At 38.7% G+C, this 25,661-nt stretch overlaps 1 protein-coding gene across 2 annotated transcripts in view; it reads left to right on the plus strand.

Moving 5' to 3' along the window:
* erp44 (endoplasmic reticulum protein 44) overlaps positions 1–25,661 on the plus strand; it is a 94,038-nt gene that overhangs the window by 44,053 nt on the left and 24,324 nt on the right. For both annotated transcript variants that reach the window (XM_048616458.1, XM_048616461.1), the window contains 2 exons: positions 8,003–8,118; positions 17,976–18,160. In XM_048616458.1, coding sequence (XP_048472415.1) covers positions 8,003–8,118; positions 17,976–18,160 — 301 coding nt within the window. The remainder of the gene's footprint in view (positions 1–8,002; positions 8,119–17,975; positions 18,161–25,661) is intronic.

Consider the following 25,661-nt stretch of genomic DNA (forward strand, 5'->3'; position numbering starts at 1 on the left):
ATTCCAACCACCAGCGTTTGTCGAGGGCTGGATTCTTGTGCACTGTGGTTTTCTGGAGTTCTACTGCTGAAACATTCCAAAGTTCAGTTCATGTAGGATTTCCTGTCTTGTTAAGCTCATGATGGGACATTATTTATGATACTTCTGAAGTCACCAAATCTGTACCTTGCTTACTTATCAGGAGTAGCTTCTCTGTTCCTTGTTAGATTCCGTGTTAGCTGTCAGTTCAAAACACAACCTGTCTTGTCACAAATTCATTCCCATCAGGATATTCCTTCTGTAGGCAATCTTAATTGTCTATTTGTGACATGAAGGCTAGTTATCAAGCAGATGTTAAAATAGTTTGTGTTGTTTTTACTCCTTTTTCCTCAGGGATGGTTAATTGGCAAATTGCTTTTTAATTCCTTTATGACAGTATGTCCTTGTCCTAATATCCCAGGATACGACTTATTCCAGGAAGAATTATTGCTGATTCTTTCAATCGGTGAACATTTATTGAAGTTCTCAGTTTTCATTGTCACAATATGTTAATCAGCAGGCAAGCAGGGCTCTGGACAAAGGTCTAATTTAAAAGAAAGCATTTCTGATGGTGCAGCACTCTTTCAATACTGCACATAAAAGCTCAAACTTTAGCATGAGATTTCAACATATAACCTTATGACTTGTGTAAGAATGCTACCACTGAGTAGCAGTGCTATACCTATATAAAAATAACTATAAAATTCTAGCAGGACTAAACAGGGTAAGCATAAGATGTTCCTAATGACCAAGGAGTCCAGAATCAGGGGTCACAGTCAATGGTTACAGGGTAGGCCATTTGGGACTGAAATGAGAAATTTCTTCACAGAGTTCTGAGCCTGTGGAATTCTGTGCCACAGAAAGTGACTAAGGGCGAAACATTGAGTGTTTTCAAGAAGGAGTTGTATATAGTTATTGTGGCTAAAGAGACCAAAGGGCGAAAGCAGGAACACGATACTGAGTCAGATGATCAGGCATGATCATATTGAATGACAGAGAGACTCGAAAGGCCAAATGGCCTGCTCTTGTTCCTATTTTCTTTGTTTCTAGTGCAAAGTTATGCTGATGCAGAGCTGTTTCAAATTGGTAGCATAACTGAGGACTGTCATTTAGAGGAGGGAAGAAACCCATATCTTTGTATCTGGAGACTTAAAACACAAAAGAAAATGGTAAATTTGAGAAATGCATATGGTGGGCACTTTTTGGTGCCCGTTGTTGAAACAGAGCAATCAAAGATGTGGCTTTGGTGTATGAGCATTTTACCAAGAATGAGAGGCTGCGGATGTATAACATATTGTCTCTTGAGCTTTATCACCAAGGACTATTTACATAAGCCAAAAGACTCTGTGGACCACTAAATATGGGTGATCTGAATTCCGTCCTTCCCCTTGCTTTTATTCACCAGACAAACCTTCAACAGAGTTAATGGGAACATTGGCAGTGCTTTTGATGAGACCCCAAAGAGTTTATATTAAGACAAAATACCAGGAATGCTAGAAATCTGAGACAAGCAACGCTGGAGAAAACTAGCAGAACAGGCAACATCTCTGAAGAGAAATAGAGTTAACGTTTCAAGCCTGGTATGATTTCTTCAGAGCATGAGGTCATGTCTGGTTCCAAGTTAGAAATCTTCAGTGACATATCAAGATTCAAATAAGGCTAGTTCCTCCTGTTGGTTTCCAGCACCACAAGTGTTGAAAATCTTATTTCGTAGTTGTGTGCAATATGTAACTGTAACATGAATCTTCCTAATACAACTGCCACTTTTCATTGTTCTTCTGATGACTCATGCCATGCTTTTGGAAGACAGTCTGGTTGTGTGTTGTCACGCAAGTGATGAGGATGAAGATTTTGGTCTGTTCTCTCATACCATTTTGACTTAAGTACTGCACTACAGTGACTTGTACTTCGCACTTACCTGTGAACCACCTGGAAGACCCCAGGGCCACAACTTGAGAACCACTGATTGTGGGATCCAGAGAGGATATGAATTTTTTTTCGCTATTTAGAAGATTAGGTGGTGACCAAGATTGCTATGAATTTTGAAGTAACTTGTGGGAAAAAAAAATTGTTTGGTGTTGTGGAGCAAAAATCATGAGGCTGAAAAGTGTAGAATAGAAAAACATTTTTTATGCACAATCTTGATTAAACATTTGATAAATACTTGTATAAGGGGTAGTGTAAATAAAAGAATATGTGAAATAGGAACAAGAATGAATACATATGAACATATGAAATAGGAGCAGAAGTGGACTATTCAGTTCCTTGAGTCAACTCCTCCATTTCATAAAATCATGGCTGATCTGTTTGCGATATGGATTCCACATTCTCATCTACCCTGATAACACTTATTTCCTGGTTTAACATGTATGTATCCATCTCTATCTTAAAAATATTTAATAACTCCACCTCTACCGCCTTCTGAGGCAGTGTTCCAAATTTGCACAACCCTCTTTCTCCTCACCTCTGTCCTAAAGATGATCATTAATTTGTAAAAGAATGCTCCCTGGTTCGAGACTCTCACACACGAAGAGATCTCCTTTACACTTCCATCTTGTCAACACCACTCAGGATTCTTTCAACTTCAATCAAATCACAGTTCATTCTTCTAAACTCCATTGGAAACAAGCCAGACCTGTCCATCCTATCCTCATAAGACAACCATCACTTTAGGTATCAAACTATTACGCCTCCTCGGAACCACTTCCAATGCATTTGCATCCTTCCTTAAATAAGGAAACAAAACTGCACACAGTATTCAAGAAGTAATCTCTATAATTCCCTATATAACTGAAAGATAACATCCTTTTATAAGTTCAGTTCCTCTCATAATAAAGGATAGTATCTCACTGGCCGACTTGGTTACGTGTTATGTCTGAATACTAACCTTTTGTGACTCATGCATAGAACACCTTGGTGGGCCAAGGAGTGGTAGATGGAGTTTAATTTAGATAAATGTGAGGTGCTGCATTTTGGAAAGGCAAATCAGGGCAGGACTTAGACGCTTAATGGTAAGGTCCTGGGGAGTGTTTCTGAACAAAGAGACTTTGGAGTGTACGTTCGTAATTCCTTGAAAGTAAAGTTGCAGGTAGACAGGGTAGTGAAGATGATGTTTGGTATGCTTGCCTTTATTGGTCAGTGCATTGAATATTGGAGTTGGGATGTTATGTTGCTGCTGTACAGGACGTTGGTTAGGCCACTTTTGGAATACTGTGTTCAATTCTGGTCTCCCTGCTATAGGGAGGATGTTGTGAACATCCTTTCAAGTATGAAGAAAGAGTTAAGAAAAGATTTACAAGGATGTTGCCAAGGTTGGAGATTTTGAGCTAGAGGGAGAAGCTGAACAGGCGGGGCTATATTCCCTGGAGCATCGGAGGCTGAGGAGTGACCTTACAGAGGTTTATAAAATCATGAGATGCATGGAAAGAGCAAATAGACAAGGTTTTTTCCCTGGGGTGGGAGTCCAAAACTAAAGGGCATAGGTTTAAGGTCAGAAGGGAAAGATTTAAAAGGGACCTAAAGGGCAATTCTTTCATGCACAGGGTGGTGCGTGTATGGGATGAGCTGCTAGAGGAAGTGGTAGAGGCTGGAACAGTCACAACATGTAAAAGGCATCTGATGGACATGTGAATGAGAAGGATTTAGAGGGATTTGGGCCAAATGCTAGCAAATGGGACTAGATCAGTTTAGGATATCTGGTCAGTATGGACGAGTTGGATCAAAGGGGGCTGCTTCCATGCTATACAGCTTTATGACTCTCTGACCTAACTCCCTCTGAACCTCTGAAATCTGCAATTGTTCCCCATTTAAATAATACTATGCTTTTTCATTTTTCCTGTCAAAATGAAGAACTTCACATTTTCCCACATTTTATTTGCCAGATTTCGCTCACTCATTCAACCCATCTGTATCTGTTTACAGTTTCCATAAGTCGTTTGAACACTTTCCTACCTATTTTGATGTCATCTATGAATTTATGTATCATTCCTTCTTTTCCCTCAGTGCGTCTTTGATGTAACTTATAAACATTTCCTTAATCTAGGGAGTTTAGAAAAGGTTCCAGTGGATTGGAGAGTAGCAAAGATAATCCCTTAATTCAAGAAGGAAGGGAAATCAAATGACAGGAAATTATAGGCCAATTAACTTGAGGGCCCAGCACAAAACCCTGCAGGATTCCAACTGTCACATCCTGTTAATCAAGCAAACGCCTATCTATGCATACTCAGTTTCTGCTAACCGCCTAATTTTCTATCCATGCTAATGTTTTGCACCCTACACCATGAGTCTTTTATTTTCTGTGCTACCCTTTTGTGACATCCTTCTGTCAAATGCCTTTTGGAAATCCACGTATATTACATCTACAGTTCCCCTTTATCCAGAGCGCATGTTATCCTTCAAAAAATCTCCAATAAATTGGTTAAATATGATTTCCCTTTAATAAAACCACATAGACTGTTTTGATTACCTTGAATCTTTCAAAATACTCAATCATAACCTATTTAATGATCAATTCTAACACTATTTGCATGACAGACATCAAGTTAATTGGCCAATAATTTCTAGTCATTGGCTTTTCTCCCTTCTTGAATTGAGGGGTTATCATTGCTACTCTCCACCCTGCTGGAACCTTTCCTGAAGACTAGAAAACTAATAGCAGTGCACCTACTATCTCATTAGCAACCTCGTTTGAAACCCTACGATGAAATCCATTTGGACCTGGATATTTGTCAGCCTCCAAGTTCATCAGTTTGCTTAAGATCTCTTTCCTCATAATAATTTTATTAAAGTTTCGCTTTCCCTTCCACTTCCTTATTTCAAGCTGTTACTAGAATACTTTTTTGTATTCTGTGGTGAAGACAGAAGCAAAATATTTGTTCATTTCATTCACTATTTCCCTATTAACTTACCATTTTCATTCTAGAGGACCAACACTGGCTTTATTTTTATTCTTTCTGAATACTTGTAATGTATATCTGAGTATCTGTTTTTTAATATTTCTAGCTAGCTTCTCATACACTCATTTCTTCTACCTAATTAATCGTTAGTCATTTCCATTCTCTATTTTCTGATCAGTCGTCTGACCTGCAATTCATCTTTTGCAGTTGTATTCTTTTACCTTCAGTTTGATGCTTTCCCTGACTACATTAGTTAACTGCAGATGGTCGGTCTTCCTTTTAGAATTTTCGTTTAGGGTTTTATTCTGATATCCTGAAATATCCCTTAAATATCTGGCTACGTAGCTGTATCACTGTTATCACTCATCTCTGGTAAAATATTTATCTTGGGAAGCTACATCTTTTCCATTGATTTGTTCTAATAGCATGTCTTAAACTGCTCACGATACTCAACGTGATATATGTAATTTATTAGGCTAAAGAAAAAACTAAGTACCAATTTCTGAGCTGTAACATTTTATTACTGACTCTCGGATGCCGCAATCACGAATTTCATGATAAGAACAACAGACCTCAAATTGAGAGTTTGTGTTGATATAATTTTTTTTTTAAACCTTTTCCCAATAATGGTTGGCAAACATTTCTTAAAAGTACTTGGCCTTGAGTTTGTTTTATAGTTATTACTTAGGACAATAAATCCAGCTCTAAGGAACTAAAATTAATGGAAACTTGGTGTTATTGTCATAAGCTTTTCTGTCTTCCAGATATTATTAGAATATCCATGGACCATAGCAGCATTAGAACAATAACTTTTATTAACCGCAGTATGTGTATATTTAAATTCGGATAATACACAGCTCATTTGATTTAATCTGTAACTGGGGGGAGTAATTTCTTGGATTCTGGGAAGTTCAAACTTAAATGCTTAAAAATACAGAAGTGTTGAGTAGTTTTATGGACAATCCTTTCAACCTTAAATTGTGAAGATTACTGCATTAATGATAAATCTGCTTAAACATATTTTATTTCAGAGTTAAGTAAAAAATATTAAGAATAAATAGGTCACCTTTCAGTTTTATTTGGAAACTACATTTGTGTCATATCTGCAGTCAGAAAGGAATCTGATGAAGAGCTAGTGACCTTACCAATGTCCACTTGTAAATCAAACTTCTAAATTTCTGGAATTTGTATCTTTAAGTATGTATAGAGTCCATTTGCTTTTTACCATTTGCATAGTGAGTTTTGCATTGCAGATGTTGAAATTAATCCTATAAATTTGGCTGAAAGCACAGACGATGCGAACATTTTCAATAAGTTTCTCAGAGTAGGAATTGTTATCCATATATGGGTAGAAAACAAAATTGTGGTTTGGATCAGATATGAAATGTTGATCCGAACATCTTAGACAAGAACCTCATGAATTAAAGAAACTAGACCACATAGTCTGATTCTCAGAAAATACAAATCTTTTAAATTGTGTATCATTGCTGAGTAACATGGCCATCCTTCTAAAACTAAAAGACTACAATACCATGGATTCTCGAAGTCTGAGAAGGGAGCTCAATATTGTAAGTGGTCTGCAAGTCATAGCTACACAGCATGGAGACAGACCCTTTGGTCTAACTTGTCCATGCTGATCAGGCATCCCAATCTGACTTAGTCCCATTTGCCAGAATTTGGCTCATATCTCTCTAAACCTTTCCTATTCATATACCCATCCAGTTACATGTAGTTGTACTCACCTCCACCACTTCCTTTGGCAGCTCATTCATTACATGCATGACCCTCTGCGTGAAAAAGATACTCCTCGGGTCCTTTTTAAATCTTCCCCCTCTCACTTTAAATCTATGCCATCCAGTTTTGGAATACCCCACCCTAGGCAAAGGACCTTGGCTATTCACCCTATTCATACCCCTCATAATATTATAAACCTCCTATAAGGTCAACCCTCACCTTCTGATGTTCCAGGGAGAAAAGCCCCAGCCTATTCAGTCTCTCCCTATAACTCAAACCCTCCAATCCCATCAACATCCTTTGCAGATCTTTTCTGCACCCTCTCAAGTTTAATAATATCCTTCCTAAAGAAGTCAATCAGCATTCATGGAACAAACAGACAAATTAATATTTTGGGTACCTGTTATTCAAGGTAATAAAATTTACACGTGGGCAGGCACATCAGTACAACCAAAAAAGTAGGAAAAGTAATATAAATCAATCTATTAAAAAAAGAGTGAAATTGAGATGTAACAACGTAACATTAATCAATTAAGAGTCAAAATAAAGATATTACTTGTTTGGCATTCATGCATGACTTTTCTGAGTTTGTCTTTTTTTTTCTATATTTCCCCTAGTTTCTGATGGTATTAATGTACTAAACCATCTCTGAATTTTTGGTTTAGAAGTGTATGCTAGATAAGTAATGTGCATTCTCTCGAGAGATGCCGACTCATCTGCGATTCCATCAATCCTGCTGTTCTTTGAATTGTTTTGAGATTTTGTTTTAAGCGTAGCCAAATTCAAATGTAAATCAGGTTCAGGAAGTTGTAGATATCAAGGCTCTTAATGGTCAATAATATATCATAATGTTTCTCTGCCATAAAAGTTGTTCAACACATTTGCCCTTATTTTGTTACTACATTTGTGTTTGTTGTAACAGATCAAAATGTTGATGATATGAACAACTGATACTCAGTCAGAAATACCAAGTGTTACCTACATGTTAAACAATATGCAAAAGCATAGGGAAAAAGCAGGTGAATGGCACCGAGTCATAATGCTGTTTAGAAAGCTGATACAGACACAATGGGCTGAATGGCATACCAACTTTGTGATTCAGATATGGTTTCCAAAAAATTGTAATATTTGTACCAGAATTTAATTGTATAAAGTTAGGATTTAGAAAAGAACATGTGAACTATTAACAAAGAGGAAAGGAAAGACAAACAATGTAATAAAATACAACGAGAAACAACGCAAGAAATGAATAAAAGAATAAGTTGAAGGGCTGTTCAACAATTAAGAAAGTGATTGCATATAATCTTGCACGGTTTAGACTTGGGTGCAGTTACTTCAATTTTCTTTTCTATTAGGTGTAGATTCAGTCAAATGTTACACCCCATCTTTGAAGAGGCTTCCTCGGTCGTGAAAGAAGAATTTCCAGACTCGAAGCATGTAGTCTTTGCCAGGGTTGATTGTGACCAACATGGTGAGTGACAAAGTTTACGGATAACTTTGGAGGCCAAGTTAACAACAAAATGTTTAAAGTAGCAGTAAACAAAGCAGCACAATGCACTGATACAGTTTGTTCTTGTGTTTTGTCCTTAGAACAGCTACCCACTGTTCATGTCATCTGAATGTTGCCTTTTCTGCTGTCTGGTACTATTGTTAAACTGGAATTTTAGCTAGGCCCCACGTTGCATTTATTAATGATGAATAGCTAAATTGTTTCGCAGTGGGTTTAACACAAAAGTTTTGAATACTGATCAAAGTATAAAATATAATTTAGTTTCCCTTTGAATATTTTTAAATCAAATGGAATTGAAAATCACATTCTTCCAAAATGGTGTGCTCAGGTTGGCTTGGTATTTGATACTTTTCAGGGAATATATTAGTTGAAGATTAAATTCTGGAAGTTGAATCAAAGCATTGCTTTTCTTCAGTTACAAAAAACAATTCCTACAATATTTGAATGAAAAATCAAATTTTTATGACATTTCTTTTAGATGGTCATTGAAAATTTCAGTTCTTACAGGTCTTTCTGAGAAACATCTTTCTTGGGCTATTTGCAACCAAATGCAACCTTCTTAAAAATGCATACAAATTACGGTTGGAATAGGCCCTCAAGCTTGTTCCGCCATTCAATAAGATCATGACTGATCTGAATGTGGCCTGCAAAGCATAGAATCATAATCATAGAGACATATAGCACAAAACCAGATCATTCAGTCCAACTTATCTGTGCTGACCAGGTTTCCGAAACTAAATTCGTCTCATTTGCCTGTGTTTGGCCCATATCTTTTTAAATATTTCCGATACATGTACCTATCCAAATTTTCTTCTTTTAAATGTTGTAACTGTACCTGCATCTACCACTTCCTCTGGCAGATCATTCCACATACAAACCATCCTATGTTTGAAAAAGCTGCCTCTCAGGTCCCTTTTTAAATCTTATCTCCTCTCATCTTAAAAAACATGCCCACTAGTTTTAAACTCCCTTACCTTAGGCAAGAGACCTTTGCTATTCACCTTACCTATGCCCCTCATGATTTTATAAACCGCTATAAGGTCAACCCCAATCGCCTAGGCACAAGTGGAAAAGGTCCCAGCCTATCCTTATAACTCAAACTCTCCAGTCCTGGCAACATCATAGTCAACCTTTTCTGAACCCTGTCCAATTTTATAATATCCTTCCGATAGCAGGATAATCAGAACTGTACACAGTACTCCAAAATTGGCCTCACCAATGTCTTATACAACTTCAACATGACATCCCAACACCTATACTCAGTGGTCTGAGCAATGAAGGCAAGCGTGCTAAACGCTGCCTTTGCCTTGCTGTTAGGGAAGAAATTCCAGGATTTTGACCCAGGAAAAGTGAAGGAACAGCTGCTTCATTTCTAAATCAGAACGATGAATGACTCGGGACTTGCAGGTGACTGCTGATATATATTGGATCCCAGTCAAGTAACTTCAGAACTCCTATACTTGTTTGGTGCAGAGGGATTTGGGTGTCCTCCTCCATTAGTCTCAAAAAGTTAGTATCCCCCTATCCCCCTTTCAGTGGGTAATAGGGAAGGCAAATGAAATGTTGCTCTTTATTTCAAGAGGAATAGAGTATAAAAGTGGGAAGTGTTTTCTAAAACTATACAAGGCACCAGTCAGAGCACAGCTGGAATACTGAGAGCAGTTTTGGGCCCCTTATCAAAGGAAAGATGTACTAGCATTGGAGGTAGTCCAGAGAAGGTTCACTTGGCTGAAAGCAGATCTAGAGGATGCCTTATTGGGAGAGGTTGGCTAGATTGAGACTGTACTCTTTGGGATGTAGAAGAATAAATAATAAATTATTGAAATATACAGAATTCTTGGGGGACTTGAAAGGTTGGATACGGAAAGGTTGTTTCCTCTTGTGGGAGAATCTGGGAGCATGAGGTCATGATCTCAGGATAAGGGGTTGAACATTCGGAACAAAGATGAGCAATTTCTTCTGAGGGAGTGTTGTGAATCTGTGGCATTCTTTGCTGCAGAGGGCTGTTCAGGCTGGATCATTAAGTACATTTACGGCTGAGATAGGTTTTTAATCACTAAGGGAATCAACTGTTGGGGGAAGAGGCAGGAAAGTGGATTTGACAAGTATCAGATCAGCCATGATCTCTTTGAATGGAGGAGCAGACTCAATGGACTGAACGGCCTACTTGTACTCCTATATCTTATAGTCTTCTGGACCTTCTTCTAGTTGATCTGTGGGCCAATGAACACCTCCACCATTGCATTATAGAACTTGAGTAGCCTTGTTTAAAGTTATTCTGCTGTTGTTGCAATCTGCTATGCGCTGCTGAACAAAGCATCTTCCCTTTACAAGTTTTGAAATAGGCTGTCTTCAAGTATTGACTGCTCTACTATTTTTTTGTATTCATTTGTGGGAGAGGGCATCGCTGGCTGGCCAGCATTTCTTGCCCATCCCTAGTTGCCCTTGAGAGGGTGGTGGTGAGCCTTCCTTGTCAAGCTAACAGCACAAAGCATCTATCATAGGCAGCTCACAGGCTTGCCATAAATTAGAATGTCCCATGGCAATGGTACAGAGCTTTGCAGGATTTTCACTTTCTGATTTGAATTAGAAATTGACCATCACATTTCTATGTAAGTACCCTGAAAGATTGAGCAGTAATTCACTGCCATATCAGATCTGAACACAACTATCTTGTATATATGCTTGCATTTGCTTATCAGCTCAAACAAAGAAATTGTCTCCAACCCTTGCCTAATAACAAGTAGTTGTTTGGTTTAACGTTCAGTTAAAGAGATAGTAGGAACTGCTGTTGCTGGAGAATCTGAGATAACAAGGTATAGAGCTGGATGAACACAGCAGGCCAAGCAGGAAAGCTGACATTTCGGGTCTGGACCCTTCTTCAGCTTTCCTGCTCCTTAGGCAGTTAAAGCCTTTTGACTTGTATGTTTTAGAATATTTCGGAAGAACACCAATTTAAGGGGCAAACCAACATTAAACCTGTATGACAGGAGAATGCTGGTTGATTGGCTGATGGACTCTGGTATAGAGGTATTACAATGGAGAATATCCTAGGTAATTATGATTGACAGTTAACTACCAGTTTTTGTGTAAATTTTTAAACAGGCAGGTTGACTCTGATTGACTAGGCATTGTTCCAAGAAAAGAACAGTGAATGGTTGTTACTTGTCTGGTTGAGTTGAAACAGTTGCAGTGAATGAACATATTCTTCTGTCTGCGAAGTACAGAGCCAGGTGTGTGTGTGTGTGGGCGGCGGGATGGGGGCGGTGGTGTGTGCGCGTGTATTATATATATGGCTTCTGGTACATACACGTGCCGCACTTTGAACCTGGCTGATCCTCCTAAATGGTTGTCAGCATAGTTTGTTGCACATTCAGAAATATCCAACAAATGTTGTACAGTTGCAAAATCACGTCATCTTTTGAACTCCTGGTCAAGTTTTGCAAACATAAGCTGATTTGGATATGATTAGTAACCGAGGGTACAGCTGTTTGTTTTGATTTCCCAAGTCTTCAGGGTGCACTTACATACTTGGTATCACACTCACACTGAACTTCATACATGTTATTCATTTGTGTGATCGACAGAAGATTCTTTTGCCTAGAGAAATGCATCCTGTTAAGGTGAACTGAATATGGAATAGCTAACTTTATCTGTGACTCCACAGTTAAAACACCTTTTTTGTTTGAAGTAGACTGAGCACTTCTCAGAACCACAAGTGACAGCCTTAGGGCCATTATGAGTTTGTGTGATATATGTAGAGAAATGATCATTCCAGGGATTACAATTGACCTGAAACTGAACTGGACCGGCCCCACACACATTGTGGCTACAAGTGCAAATCAAAAGCTGCAAGTGACTCGCTTCCTGTTGTGTGACATCATCCAGGACACCACATTCCTCTCAATTGGCACAAGGACCAGCACCTTCAGTAATACAGTAGCTACAAGAGCAGGTCAGAGTCTAGGAATATTGCAACAAGTAACTCACCTTCTCTGTCTCCAAAGCCTGTCCACCATCTGCAGTTAGGACTGGGCTCACTTGCTTGGATGGCTGCAGCTCCCACAACACTCCAGAATCTTGACACCATTCAGGGCAAAGCAGCCCACTTGATTGGCACTACATCCACAAGTATCCACTCCCTCCATCACCAATACTCAGTAGCAGGAGTGTACCATCTATAAGATGTACTGCAGAAATTCGCCAAAAGTCCTTAGATACCGCCTTTCAAACTCAATTGCTACCACCTAGAACGATGTCTAGCATGTCTATAGAAACAACAACAGCTGCAAGGTCTTCTCAAATTTCCTCCCTAACAACATTGAGAGTCTGGACTGCAGTGACTCAAGAAAGCAGCTCACTACCACTTTCTGAAGGGTAACTAGGGACCAGCAATATAATAATGGTCCAAAAGAATGTATTCCCTTCACATTCTATGTCTGTTCATTGATGCCCAGTGCTTGCAATGTCTAGTACCTACAAGATGCAATCTCACTGAGACTCAAAAATCTCAATAGCACTTCCCAAACCAGTGACCTCTACCACCTAGAAGAACAAAGGCAGCAGGTACATGGGAACGCTACTCTTTGGAAGTTCCTTTACAAGCCACACACCATCTTGACTTGGAACTACATCACAATTCCTTTGCTGTTGTTGGGTCACTATCCTAAATGTTCTTCCTAACTGTACCGTTGTGTGCCTACACCTTTAAGAACTGTACCAGTTCAAGAAAGCAGCTTACCACCTCCTTCAGGACATTTAAGGATGAACAATAAATCCTGGCAGAGTCAAGGAAGCCTCATCCCATGAATGAATTAAAAAAAAGTATAGTCACAGTTACATAAGAAATATGGTAGCCAAGTTGCAAAGTGTGAGACAATGACTGAATAAGCTATTTTAGTAAGTTATTTCAGTAATAAATGCAAATGAGGACACAGTTCTTCAAATATCTTTTGCATCCACTAGAAAGGTGGAAATTGAATGCCTCATTTCAAAGACTGCATCCCTGACAATGCTACATTGAGGATTGTGCAATCAAATCTCTGTTCATTGATTACAAGCAAATATGTGTTAATTACTGTAGCAGGAAGCAGTTTGCAATTTGGGTGCGAGTCATCAGCTGTCAATAAAAATAAATAGGTTTTGCACAATGTGCAAGTACTAACTTTGGAGTTTGGTGTAGCTGAGTATTTGTAAAGGATAGAGGTGTTGCTTTTTATTCTTTCTTAGCCTCAAAGCTGGTGAGTGTTCAGGGTTTTAATCAGGCGAACAGTTAGGTGATTGTTGAGTTGAAGATTTTATCCCTCTAAACACAGGCTGTAGTTTACTTGGGAGATATAATTATTGTGTAATATTTATAACTTAACTAGTAAATGACTTGGAATAATTAATGACAACAGTTCTTTTTCTAACTATGAAACCTAATTGTTCAATAAAACACAATAAAGATGGCAGGGCAAATGTTGTATTGCAGCTTTAACATTATGGATACTGATGGACACCAGTCTCACCTGCAATAATTACATCTGTGGAAAGTATCTGCAGCTTGAGGATCTTCAGTTCCAGTCAATGGGCTAGCATCCAAGTTTCCGGCACTGTGATGCATCGGGGAAGGGAGATTTACCTGAACCATTTGTTCTAAGAGATTATCACACCCTTCACATTCAATACCTCAGATTTGGTTTGTGGTCTAGTACAGGAAACTAGACGTGAAGGAGTTTTGGGAATCCAGCAGACAGCTATGGAGTAGCCCTTGCAATTGTCCAGCAGGTTGGTTGATTGTTTCCTGTGATTTGGATGGGGAAGGAGAATTCATGAGAGGAGATTTGAAAATTGAAGAGAAAGGACAAGGCAATATTGTTGAATAGTGATCTGTGTAATGATGGCCAGAGTGTGAAAGGAAGGGAAAGCAAGCAAACATGAGTGCTCCAGCAATTAAGGTCAGAATAAAGAAAATCATGAGACAGACTTCAAATCTGTTTATTCGAATGTATGCAGCATTTGTAACAGATTGATAAATTGATAGCACAAATCAAAATAATAATAGCCATTGAAGAGGTATTGTTACAAAGTGACCATGACTGCAATCTGAATATTCAAGGTACTTAGATTTTTTGGAAGGACAGGAAGGGAAAAGGAGAAGATGTAGTTTCATAGAATCTGTACAGGGTGGAAACAGGCCATTCAGCCCATGAAATCCACACTGGCCCTTTCAAGGGCATCCCACTAAGACCCACGTGCTCCCCCCACTCCCCCCAAAAAAATTTTTGTAACCCTGCATTTCCCATCTGTAATTCACCTAGCCTGCACATCCCCGGCCACTATCAGCAATCCACCTAAGCTGCACATCTTTGGACTGTGGGAGGAAACCAGAGCACCCGGAGATATCCCACACAGAGTTGGGGAAAATATGTAAACTCCACACAGACAGCTACATGACGTGGCTCTGTTAATGAAGGATAACACAGCTATAATAGTTAGAAATACTTGGATTTTAATTTCCATTTAGATTGGCCAAAACAAAATTAGTCTGGAAGATGAGCGCATAGTGTATTTGAGACAGTTTTATGGGAGAATATGCTCTGGAATCAAGCAGGGGAACAAACTCTTTTAAGGCCTGGAGACAGCAAGGACTGCAGATTCTCAAAGATAGTCAATAAATGTGGAGCTGGAAAAGCACTGCGGGTCAGACAGCATCCAAGGAGCAGGAACATCAACGCCTCAGGCCAAAATCCTTTGTAAGGACTAGTCAAGCTGTTTTAGACCTGGTAAATTTGTAATGAGTTGGCGCCAATTAATAACAGATCAAAGCATTTCTCTTCGGGCCCTTTTAGAAATTTTATCAACAGTTGCTTTTTCTTTGTCAAAGGCTTCTTCTTCAGTCTCACTAACTCCTTTATTAGGTGATGCAGTCATGTAGTAATATTAAACCTTGTGTATTTGTGGTGTGTTTTTTGGATTTCAGTGGGCATTCGAGCTACCTCATTTATGTAAAGGCTATGTATGTGTATTTTATTACAATCAATGGACATACTTAGAATCGACATGAGATGTTTTTGTTAACTTAATACAAATAGATCTCACCTACTCCATGTCCAAAATGAAAATTCTAACTACTTGGCACTCAAGTTACTGAGAATGAGACTCTCATCCCTTTTTAAAAATTAGCAGAAGCAATTAAATCTGTCAGCACTCTTTTGGTTTTCTTCTGCCAATTTCATGTTTCTTTCTCCTTAATACAAAGTGACTTCTGGCAAACATGTTAGGATATTGTAGGGGAACTAGCAGTCTAGTGGTACTGTCACAGGGCTAGTAATCCAGAGGCATAGGTTAATGCTCTAAGGATCAAATCCTACTCTGGCAGCTGTTGGAATTGCAATTCAATTAATTAATTTTCATAGTCACAGTTACTGAGACTATCACAGGTGTTGAACTCCCATCTAGTTCACAAATCTTTCCCTGGTCTGCCCTACACTTGACCACAGAAGTTTTAGCCAGAATCAGCCAGATTTTTCATTATTTTGTGAAAAGGAGATTGTGTTTGACAAATTTATTAGAGTTCTCTGAAGATATAACAAGCAGAATGAAAGAGGACTCAGTTGATTTAGTGAATTTCGATTTTCAATAGATATTCGATATCGCTTAAAAGGTTCATCTCATTGAAAGCTAACAGCCTGATCTCTGAGGCTAGTCATGAATGGCCTATTACCTTTATCTTCCTTGAAGAAGCTGCAAATTCATTTTTGTCATGACCACTGAGATGTGCCTTTAAACTTTAGCATAGCTGAAAATGTCAATGCCTCCAAGAAGATGAAAGCTTATTACTTGCTGGTTGAACTTTGCTGAAACTACCCATCTGCACTAAAACAAAATGGGTTCATTTTCTGCTCTGAGTTGACCAATATGTCAATTGAATGGATGCATGGAACATATTTTCATGATTCTGACTAGGTTATTATTTCCCATAAAGGAAAATCTGAATGTGATGCTCTAAATTTGTGCTGCACTGATGATACATTCTCTGACCACTTGTACCTTCTAGCATTTTTCAATTGAAATGAAGTTCTTTGAGTCTACTTGTCCATCTTCACAAAGCTTTAATGACACTTGCGCGACTCTCTCTAATTCTAAATGGAAGTCATTTTGGTTGTTGATTAAACCCATCATTTCTATGGTGAATCTAAATCTGTTGTAATCCAAACTTGCAGCACCAGAAAAACCGGAAGTTATTTTTCTTTATTCATTCACGGGATGAGGGTATCGCTGGCATTATTTATTACCCATCCCTAATTGCCCAGAGGGCAGTTAAGAGTCAACCACATTGCTGTGGGTCTGGAGTCACATGTAGGCCAGACCAGGTAAGGATGGTAGATTCCTTACTGCCATTAGTGAACCATATGGGTTTTTCCAACAATTGACAATAGATTCACGGTCATCATTAGATGCTTAATTCCAGATATTTATTGAATGCAAATTCCACCATCTGCCATGGTGGGATTCAAACCCAGGTCCCCAGAATGTTATCTGGGTCTCTGGATTAATAGTCCACCAATAATAACACTAGGCCATTGCCTTCCCCAAGTCATATGAAATTAATTTTCCCTAGAAGCATGATTCTAGACATAACATTTGGAAGCATTCTGGCCATGATTATTGATTTATTTTTGTGTGAACGTTGGAGTCCAACTCTTGTTGCCTAACATAAAGACCTGTTTTAGTAATTTCACTATTGCATACAGAACTTGATGCTAGAGCACATCTTTGACATTGAAAATGGTACGTTTTGGCAAGACATTCTTGAAGTCCATGCTCTGCTCAGCTTTTTGGCTGTTTATTCTGGGGGCAATTGTAGACTAATTAATAAAGATGATCTTATAGAAATCAATGATTCAATTTTATTGAAAAAATGTTTCCTTATCTCTATCCTAAGTCTCTATCCTCTATTCCTAATCTCTATCCTAAGCTGGCTTTGTTCACTGTTGTTAGTACTTTCCAAATGTCCTGCTATCATATCTTTTACATTAGACTTTAGCATTCTCCCTTGTGTTGATGCTAAGCTAACTGGCCTTTTTTTTTCTCCCTCCCTATCAAATAGTGGGGTTATGTTTGTCACCCTCCAATCTTTCAGATCCTCTCCAGAGTCTGTAGAGGAAGTTAACCATCACTGCACCCAATATCTCCACGATCACTTCCTTTAGCACTCTGGAATGTAGATGATCAGGCTGTGGTGATTTATCAGAATTTAACCCCATTAACTTCAGCAGCAACGTCATCTTACTTGAGTTCTAAAGAAGGGTCACTGGATGCAAAATGTTAACTCTGAGATAGTAAGAACTGCCGATGCTGGAGTCAGAGATAACACATTGTGGAGCTGGAAGAGCACAGCAGGCCAGGCGGCCTCTGCTTTCTTTGCACAAGTGCTGCCAGATCTGCTGAGTTTCTCCAGCAGTTTCAGTTTTTGTTTCTCCTTACTAATGCCAATTTCCTTCGATTCTGCCATCTCACGAGACCTTTGGTTCCCTCATCCTTAAATAATTTACAGAAAGGATCTTTAAGCAATTATTTGAAGGCAGCTGTTATCTGTCACATCAATGAGTGAATTTTTAAAAGTAAATTTCTTAAAATTTAAATTTTTATTAGGACAAAGCTATGTCGGTCTGTTTTTCCATTCAATTCATAGGTTTGTCAATTATTTTATTTCTGTGTGTGTGTTTCAGGCCTTGCAGTTTGTCTGTAGTTGTTAAAGTATAATAATTTCAGATATCTTGGAATTATTACTGCCTATGCATTTAATATTATTGTGACTTTTTTCTTTACAGCTGATATAGCACAAAGGTACCGAATTAGTAAATATCCAACATTAAAATTATTCAGAAATGGGATGATGATGAAGAGAGAGTACAGAGGTCAAAGATCAGTGAGTGCACTTGCAGACTTCATCAAGCAGCAGAAAAATGATCCTGTTCAAGAGATTCTGAATCTGAGCGAATTGGAAACAGTTGATGTAAGTCTGCACATTGGACTTGGAGAGTTCAAGCGATTTTGTGTGATCTGATTCCAAAACCAATGCTTTGTCTGTGATTTGTAACAGTGATCTAAATTGTGATATCCAAGGTAAGGGTCTTGGTCATAATTTCATGACAATCTATTTAAAATGTATGCCTCATGAAAGAGTTAAACTCATCAATTCTTAAGCGTGTTTTTAAAAAAAATTCTAATGTACATGCATCCATTTTAGGAAAATCTCAATCAGAATGATCAAGTGCAGTGATACTTCCCAGAAAATTGGTGTTATATTTGGACAGAATAATCTGTTTAAATGAATAAATTTTCACTTTTAATGTCCTATAGAAAACTACCAAAGTTATATCCAAAATAAGCTAAAAAGGAGTTTAATAGAAAGGAAGATATGAAATGAAAACTTTACATGTCATAATTATGTAAATAAATTAAAATAACTTTGTCTTTGCTGAAAATTCAAGATAGCTAACTATTTCTGGTGTATAATTTGTCGCATGAATTATACTTTAACCTGGTTGTACAAGAGATCTGAGTGGGAAGAACAAAACATCAAGAAGGATAATTGTTTCATCGTAGAGAACATAATCAGTCATCAGCAGTGCAAGACAAAAAGCTTGGACGTCATGTCTCTTTTTAGCAATGACCAAGAGGATATTATTAAATCAGCTTTCCAGTCCAAGATTACAAATTTTAGATCTAATCCAAGAAGACCAGAGTTCTCTGCATCAGTCTCTTGACTGTGCTTAGTTAGTTGATCATGAGGAACGTCATTAGCAGCAAGAGAGACTTAAAAATTGTATTTTTAATAAACTGAGGTTGAGAATCATATGGAAAGATGCAACACAGAAGGAAACCATTTGGCCCATACTGCTAGATAGTTCTTTGGAGATATCCCAATAGCTCCACTGTTGATCTTCCTCCGCTGCCACGTTCATTTATTCCCTCCAAGAATTTACCAAATTCTTTGTTGAATGTCACTATTGAATTACTTCCCTTTCTGTGACTACATTCCAGGACACTTGCATCAGAAAGAAAGTTTCCCCCCTTTGCTTTTTTCCTGTTGTGTAGTTTGTCATCTCTGAAATCTGTCATTGGAAGTGGTTTCCCTTGTTTACTTTATCAAAGCCCTTCGTTGTTTTGGGTGCATCATTTTAGCCTCTTCTGCTGTTCCCAGTTTGTCCAGTCTTTCCACATGACTGAAATCTCCCATGATTGGTACCATTTTAGTAAATTCCTTCTGTGTCCTCTTTAAGGCCTTGGCTCCTTCATACCATAAGGTGCTCAGAATTGAACATTGTTTTAATTGATCAATCATTGGCAGCCCAGACATCTGCCCTGGATCCACAGCTTTGAAATTCCTTCCTGTGAAGTGTCTTAACACTTTTTCACACTAATTTGCTTTGATATAATGCATTTGTTATATGCCACATGGGCCTAGCCAGTCTTTTTGTAAAAGGGTAGCAGAACCATCTTGCTTTTGTACACTGTTCCTCTATGAACAATACCAATGATCCCACATGCTTTTGAACAACTCTTTCATCTTGTTCTGCCACCTTCAAAGATGTGTATGTGTCACTCTCCGATCACTCTTCTCCTGTACTCATTTTGGTATTGTTTCACTTGTTTCCTGTTGTTTCTCATCCTCTTTAGCAAAATGGACCACTCTCAGTTCTCTGTTTTCAGATGTCTGCCTGTTTGATTACTGTATGTTCTCCTGAAGTCTGGTACCATTCTCAGTTGGTTACATGTAGTTTTGTGTCATCTGAAAACTGAAATTATGCTCGGTGTCCCCAAGCCCAAGTAATAAATAGATATCAGAAAGGACAATGGCCCTAATAGTGATTCCTGGAGAACAGCATTGTTTATTTCATTTCAGTCAACAAAACAGCTGTTCCTCAGTATTCTGTGGTTTTGGTACATTAGATGATTTCATTTCCACACTGTCAGTGTTCCTTCAATCCCATTGGCTTTAATTTTACTTGACAGTCAATTTTCTAGTATTTTATCAAATACCTTTTTGAAGTCTATAGCTGCAACACCAACCACGTTCTCCTTGTCAACCCTATCTTTACTTTGTTAAAGAACTCACTTGAGTTAGTCACACAATCTTTTCCTTTAACAGGTTTTGCTGACTATTTTATCCACTCGTGGGATGTGGGCTTCGCTGGCTGGCCCAGTATTTATTGCCATCCCTAGTTGCCATTGAGAAGATGGTAGTGAGCTGACTTCTTTCTTTCATTTACTGATCCATACCTTTCCAAGTAGCAGTTAATTTTGCTCTGGATTATTGTCTTTGAATGCTTCTGTTGTGCAAGGGCATCAGAACCCTGGAGGAACCTTGGCATAATGGCACAGAGCTACGCGTCCCTGAGTAAAAATGGTATAGAGTGGGCGGAGTTAGAACATTCCAGAAGAAGGTTGCACTGAATACTGGAATTAGTCTTGAAAGCAGGTGGATGTGAACACAAAGAAGGTAGACTAGCCCTTACCTAATATAACTATGAGTCATAGTATTATCGTCTCATAACATAGATTTACAATGCATAACAATATTTAGTGTTAATGTGCAATAAAAGGTAGTATTTCAAAGTCTACGGCTGAAGGGCTTTCTTGACTCTCCTCAACTAATCTGTATCAAACCCAAACTCCATTGCCTCACTGTTAGGCTGCCTAACCTCTGAACACCTCGTTTGTCCCTTCCCCCTGTTTTAAACAAATATGTGATATTTGCAAACTTCCAGTTCCTTGACACCACCCTCATTTCCAATAAGGATGGGAATATTGTGGCTGGTACTTCACCTATTTCCATTATTCTTTCAATTACTTTGGATCCCTTCCCTCTCAACCAGGTAACTTTTCTGCTTGGAGGTCTGCCAAACTCTTATGTACCTCTTAATTACCTATCATTGTTGGATCCACTGTCATTACTGCTTTCTTCTTCCCTGGTTCATTGGTTGAATCCTCTTCTCCACTGAACACAGGTACAAAGTATTAACTTAGTATATCTGTTGTGCTTTGCCCAAGAATAATTCCTAATGGACCCAATCCTTTGACTACCCTTTTACTCTAAAGGGTTACTCTGTTAAAGACTTTTGAATTCCTTTTGTGTTAGCTGATAATATGTCTTCATTCTGTTTTTGGCCTCCTTGTATTTTTAGATTGAGTTTGTGTTTGGTTCTCTATCATGAAACCTGTGTTTGCCATGAGCCACCATTTTCTGACTTATTTTAACTTCTGTACCTTTGCTGAATAAAGGCACACTTGTTGGAGCTTTTTGTCTTGTAATCATCAGGACAAGAATATCAATTCAAGGGTAAAACCAACATTTATACTGCATGAGAGGAGTATGCTGATTGATTGCACCCATTAGTCCTGATTTGACAGTGAAATGTCAGGCTTTGTTTAAATTGTGTTGCAGAGTAATAGATTCAGTTCTCGTACTGGGTGAGGTATCCATGAAGGCCCCACCTTCTCAACTTTGCTTCTTGCCTGGGCGTAGGGACCCTCAGATTAAATTTACCAGCAGTCATTTCTCTCTAATGAGAATTAGAGAGAAAGTGAAAGTACAAGTACAAGTACAAGTACAAGTAGTCACTGTGGTCCTACTTGTACTTTACACCATCAGCTACATGTTCACATTCTTACAACACCCTATGGCATGAGACTGTTTTAATTCTCATAGTTTAAAAAGTAATTTTTCAAAAAAATTCTGTCCATGCACTAATTTTATGGTGCTTTTATTTCATAATGAGGATTACTGGCTCTGTAGCATCAAATGTTATATTGACAATGAACCCAATAACTTACACTGACAACTGTAAGACTCAGCTGTTGACAGGATCAGCTGACACAGGTGAATGAGGAGTTTCTGACCCTGAGGAGAGAGTCTGAACGCTTTCAGCAGTTGAGAATCTCTTTGCAGTATTTTGATTCTTTGTTGTGCTATTCTATCAACACAGACCTAATTTTGCTTCTCACTGTATCTCCAAGTTAGAGTAGTGGCAGAGTTTTACTAACCACAACCCCCTCCATAATCTTTTTTCCCTTCCTCCCTGCCAACCAGCCCACCCTCAGTATACTTTCTATTTATAATTGGGGCTTCACAGGAGCAAACGTGGCATTGAAAAAGGTATACCCTTCTATCTAAGCATCACGAAGGACAAGGATCAGTACAAACTGAGTAAACACAAGTTGGAGAATATTTCAGGCAACCCTCTTAATGTTGTCCTATTTTTCACAACGTTGGACATGCAACCACACCATTTGTTATGCGGGCTTTTCTAAGAATGTGAAGAATGTGTTTAATTTGAAAGGCAGTAGGCAGGACCTTCATTTGTTTGAGGACCTGCAGAACCACCTGTCTACCTGCATTGGTCTTGCAGGTGAATGCGAATTTACCTTCAATATCGACATGTATGAGATCACCTTCACCAAGTACTAATGCACTTTGTAGGATAGAAGAAAAATTCATCGCCTTTGACACCATGTTGAATAGCTTTCTTTGTTAGCTGTACACCAGGTCCCACAATGAGACTGTCCCTCATCTGATCCTCACTTTCTACTGTGGAAAATGGCATACCTTGCCCACTTCCTGCACTCTGTAAGTTGCCTAATGGTCTCTTAATCACTCAAATCCTCAGTGTTATTGTTAGTCCCAGTTGAAAGCACGGATGAAATAAGCCCAAATATTTTTTCTGAGACAAAGATTTGTGGGGATGTATAACAGTTGAATTGGCAGTGAGTAGCAATGACAATATCAAGCAAGAGTGGATAAGGTATCAGCCTGCTCAAGTAGAGGAGCAGTTTTTGTGTTGTACGTACCAGTAAGTGCTGTTAATGCTATTGGATAATAATGTTGTTAGAGTGCCCCTTGATTCGACATTTTTGATTAACCTGTTCAGAGATTTTATTACACATCTCTGGAGCAAGTAGGAGTTGACCTGGATCTCCTGGCCCAGAGGTAGGGACTCAACGATTGCACCACAGGAGCCCCTGTTCCTTTATCAGAATGCTTTGTGAAGTTATTTGTGCAGATGTTTCTCTTTAGGGAGTAAAGAATGAGCTTGTGACTAAAGAAGAGTCAGTTTGTTCTCTGTGACAGTTTGCCAGGCCTGATGAGTATTTGAATTGAATTTCTCATGCATTAGCCTTTAGTCCTGGGGGTGAGAACTTTAGCGGAAACTGATACCTTCCCCCCGTAACTCTCTTAATTAACGTCACTGTCTTTGAAGACGACTTAACCTTTGGGAACAGAGGCAGAGTGGGGTTGGGAGGTTGCTAAGTTGTTGCTGTTGGGAATGTAATCTATAAATTACCCACTAGTGAGAAGGACATGGCAGAACTAATCTGCAAGGAAATTAGAAATAGTTGGAAACGTCACAGGGTAGTTATAATGGCAGACACTAATTACCCATATATAGCCTGGAATAGTGGAAGTGTGAAGGGCAGTGGACAGCAAGTATTGTTAGATTGTAGTCAGAATTACCTGCAGCATCGTGTGTCCAGTCCACCAAGAAAGGAGATGCTGCTAAACCTGATTCTTGGGAATGAGGTGAGCCAAGTAGAGCAAATGTGGGGGACCATTTTACAGGACAGTGATCATTGTGTCATCAGGTTTAGAGTGATGGTGGAAAAGAAAATGAACAGTTCAGAGTTAGAATAATCAATTGGCTGACAACAGGCAAAAACAGGCGTGGGCGAGATATACTAGAATCCAAGGTTGGCGGGAAAAACTGAAGCTGAACAGCACCTTCAAAGAGGAGATGGATCAGGCATAGTCAAAGTATGCTGTAAAGTAGGGCAAACAAATCTAGAGGTCCTTGAATGAGAAGGGAGGAATTAAGTTAAAGAAGAAATGTGTGTTTATAACAGGTGTCAGATTAAAAAAAAAATTGAGAACCAAACTTAATATAGAAGGCTCAGCAGGGAGATCATAAAGCCAATGAAAATTATGAAAAAAGACTGGCATTTAATATACAGGAAAATCCTGAAATTTTCTCTCAGAACATAAATAGTAAAAGGATGGTAAAATGAGGAGTAGGGCTTTCCCAAGAGAAGTTGAAAAGTAGGGATCTTATTCTCAGTTATATGGGGCATTAGTGAGATCACATCTCGAATATGGTATGCAGTTTTGATCTCCTTATTTAAGATAGCATGTAAACGTATTGGAAACATTTGAGAGGAGGTTCACTTTATCAGTATCTGGAATGAACAGGTTGCCTTAGAGGACAAGTTTATCAGATATATCTCATTTCCTCTGGAGTTCAGAAGAGTGAAGGTGAGTTGTTTGAAGTGTAAAAGATCCTGAATGACTTTGACAAGGTGGACATGGAAAGCATGTTCTTTTTGTTGGTCAGTGCTGAACTAAGGGGCACTGGTTTAAAATTAGGGGCCTCCCTTTTAGGACTGTGACGAGAATTTTTTTTCCCAGAGGGCCATTCAACCTTGGAACTCCACTTCAGAAGGTGCTGGAGGAGAGGTCAGTATATATTTTTAAGGCAGAGGTAGATTGGTGTTAGACAAGGAATCAAAGATTGCCTGGAGTACGTGGAAATGTGGAATTCGAAACACAAATGCATCAGTCATGATCTTCATGAATGGTGTACTTCTGCTCCTATTTTGTATGCCATACAGCTGATTATGAGCCTAAAAGGGATTTTTTTCATGAAGGTAGGAGGAATGGCAGAGGCCTTCAGTGAATACTTTGCACCTGTCTTTACGTATGAAGCCATTGTGACAGAAGAGGAAACTTGGTCACTGGAAGGATTTAAAATTGGTAAAGAGGTGGTATTGGATAAGCTGCCAATAGTTAAAGTTGTCAAGACACCAGGTTTGAGTGAGAATCACCCAACAATATGAATGGAAGTGAGAGTGGAAATTGCTAAGGCATTGACAGTCTTACAATCTGCCCTAGACTCTGGTGATCTCCGAAGATAAACATTACACCCTTGTTCAAAAACATTGGAAAGTTTAAACTTGTAAATTACAGACCAACTTTGGTGGGGACACTGATAATTATTTCTATAAGGGATAGGAATAATCATGTGGAAAAATATGTGTTGATTTAGAACAGCCAGAAAAGATTTGATAAGAGAAAATTGTGTCTGTCTGACATGTTCGGTTTTGGTTTGAAGAGGTAATGCAGAGGGTTGATTCTGTGAAGTCTGTCATTTGTACATGGACTTCCAAAGGCAGCTGATACAGTGCCACACAAAGACTCAAAGAAATTTGTAGGTGCTGGAATAAAAGGGACAGTAGCAATATGGATGCAAAATTGGCTCCTGGATGGAAACAATGAGTAATAGTTAACGGATATTTTTCACACTTAAAAAAAAAAAGTTCATAGTGGAGTTCCCCAAGAGTCATTGTCAGAACCCTTGCTTTTTCTGACATACGTAAATAATCTGGTTCTTGGTGTGAAGGAGACAGTTTCAAAGCTGGCTGACAATGGAAAGGAGAGGAGGACGGTGTACAACTTCAAAAGC

This window comes from Rhincodon typus, chromosome 2 (assembly GCF_021869965.1).
Source record: "Rhincodon typus isolate 14 chromosome 2, sRhiTyp1.1, whole genome shotgun sequence".
Classification (NCBI taxonomy): domain Eukaryota; kingdom Metazoa; phylum Chordata; class Chondrichthyes; order Orectolobiformes; family Rhincodontidae; genus Rhincodon; species Rhincodon typus.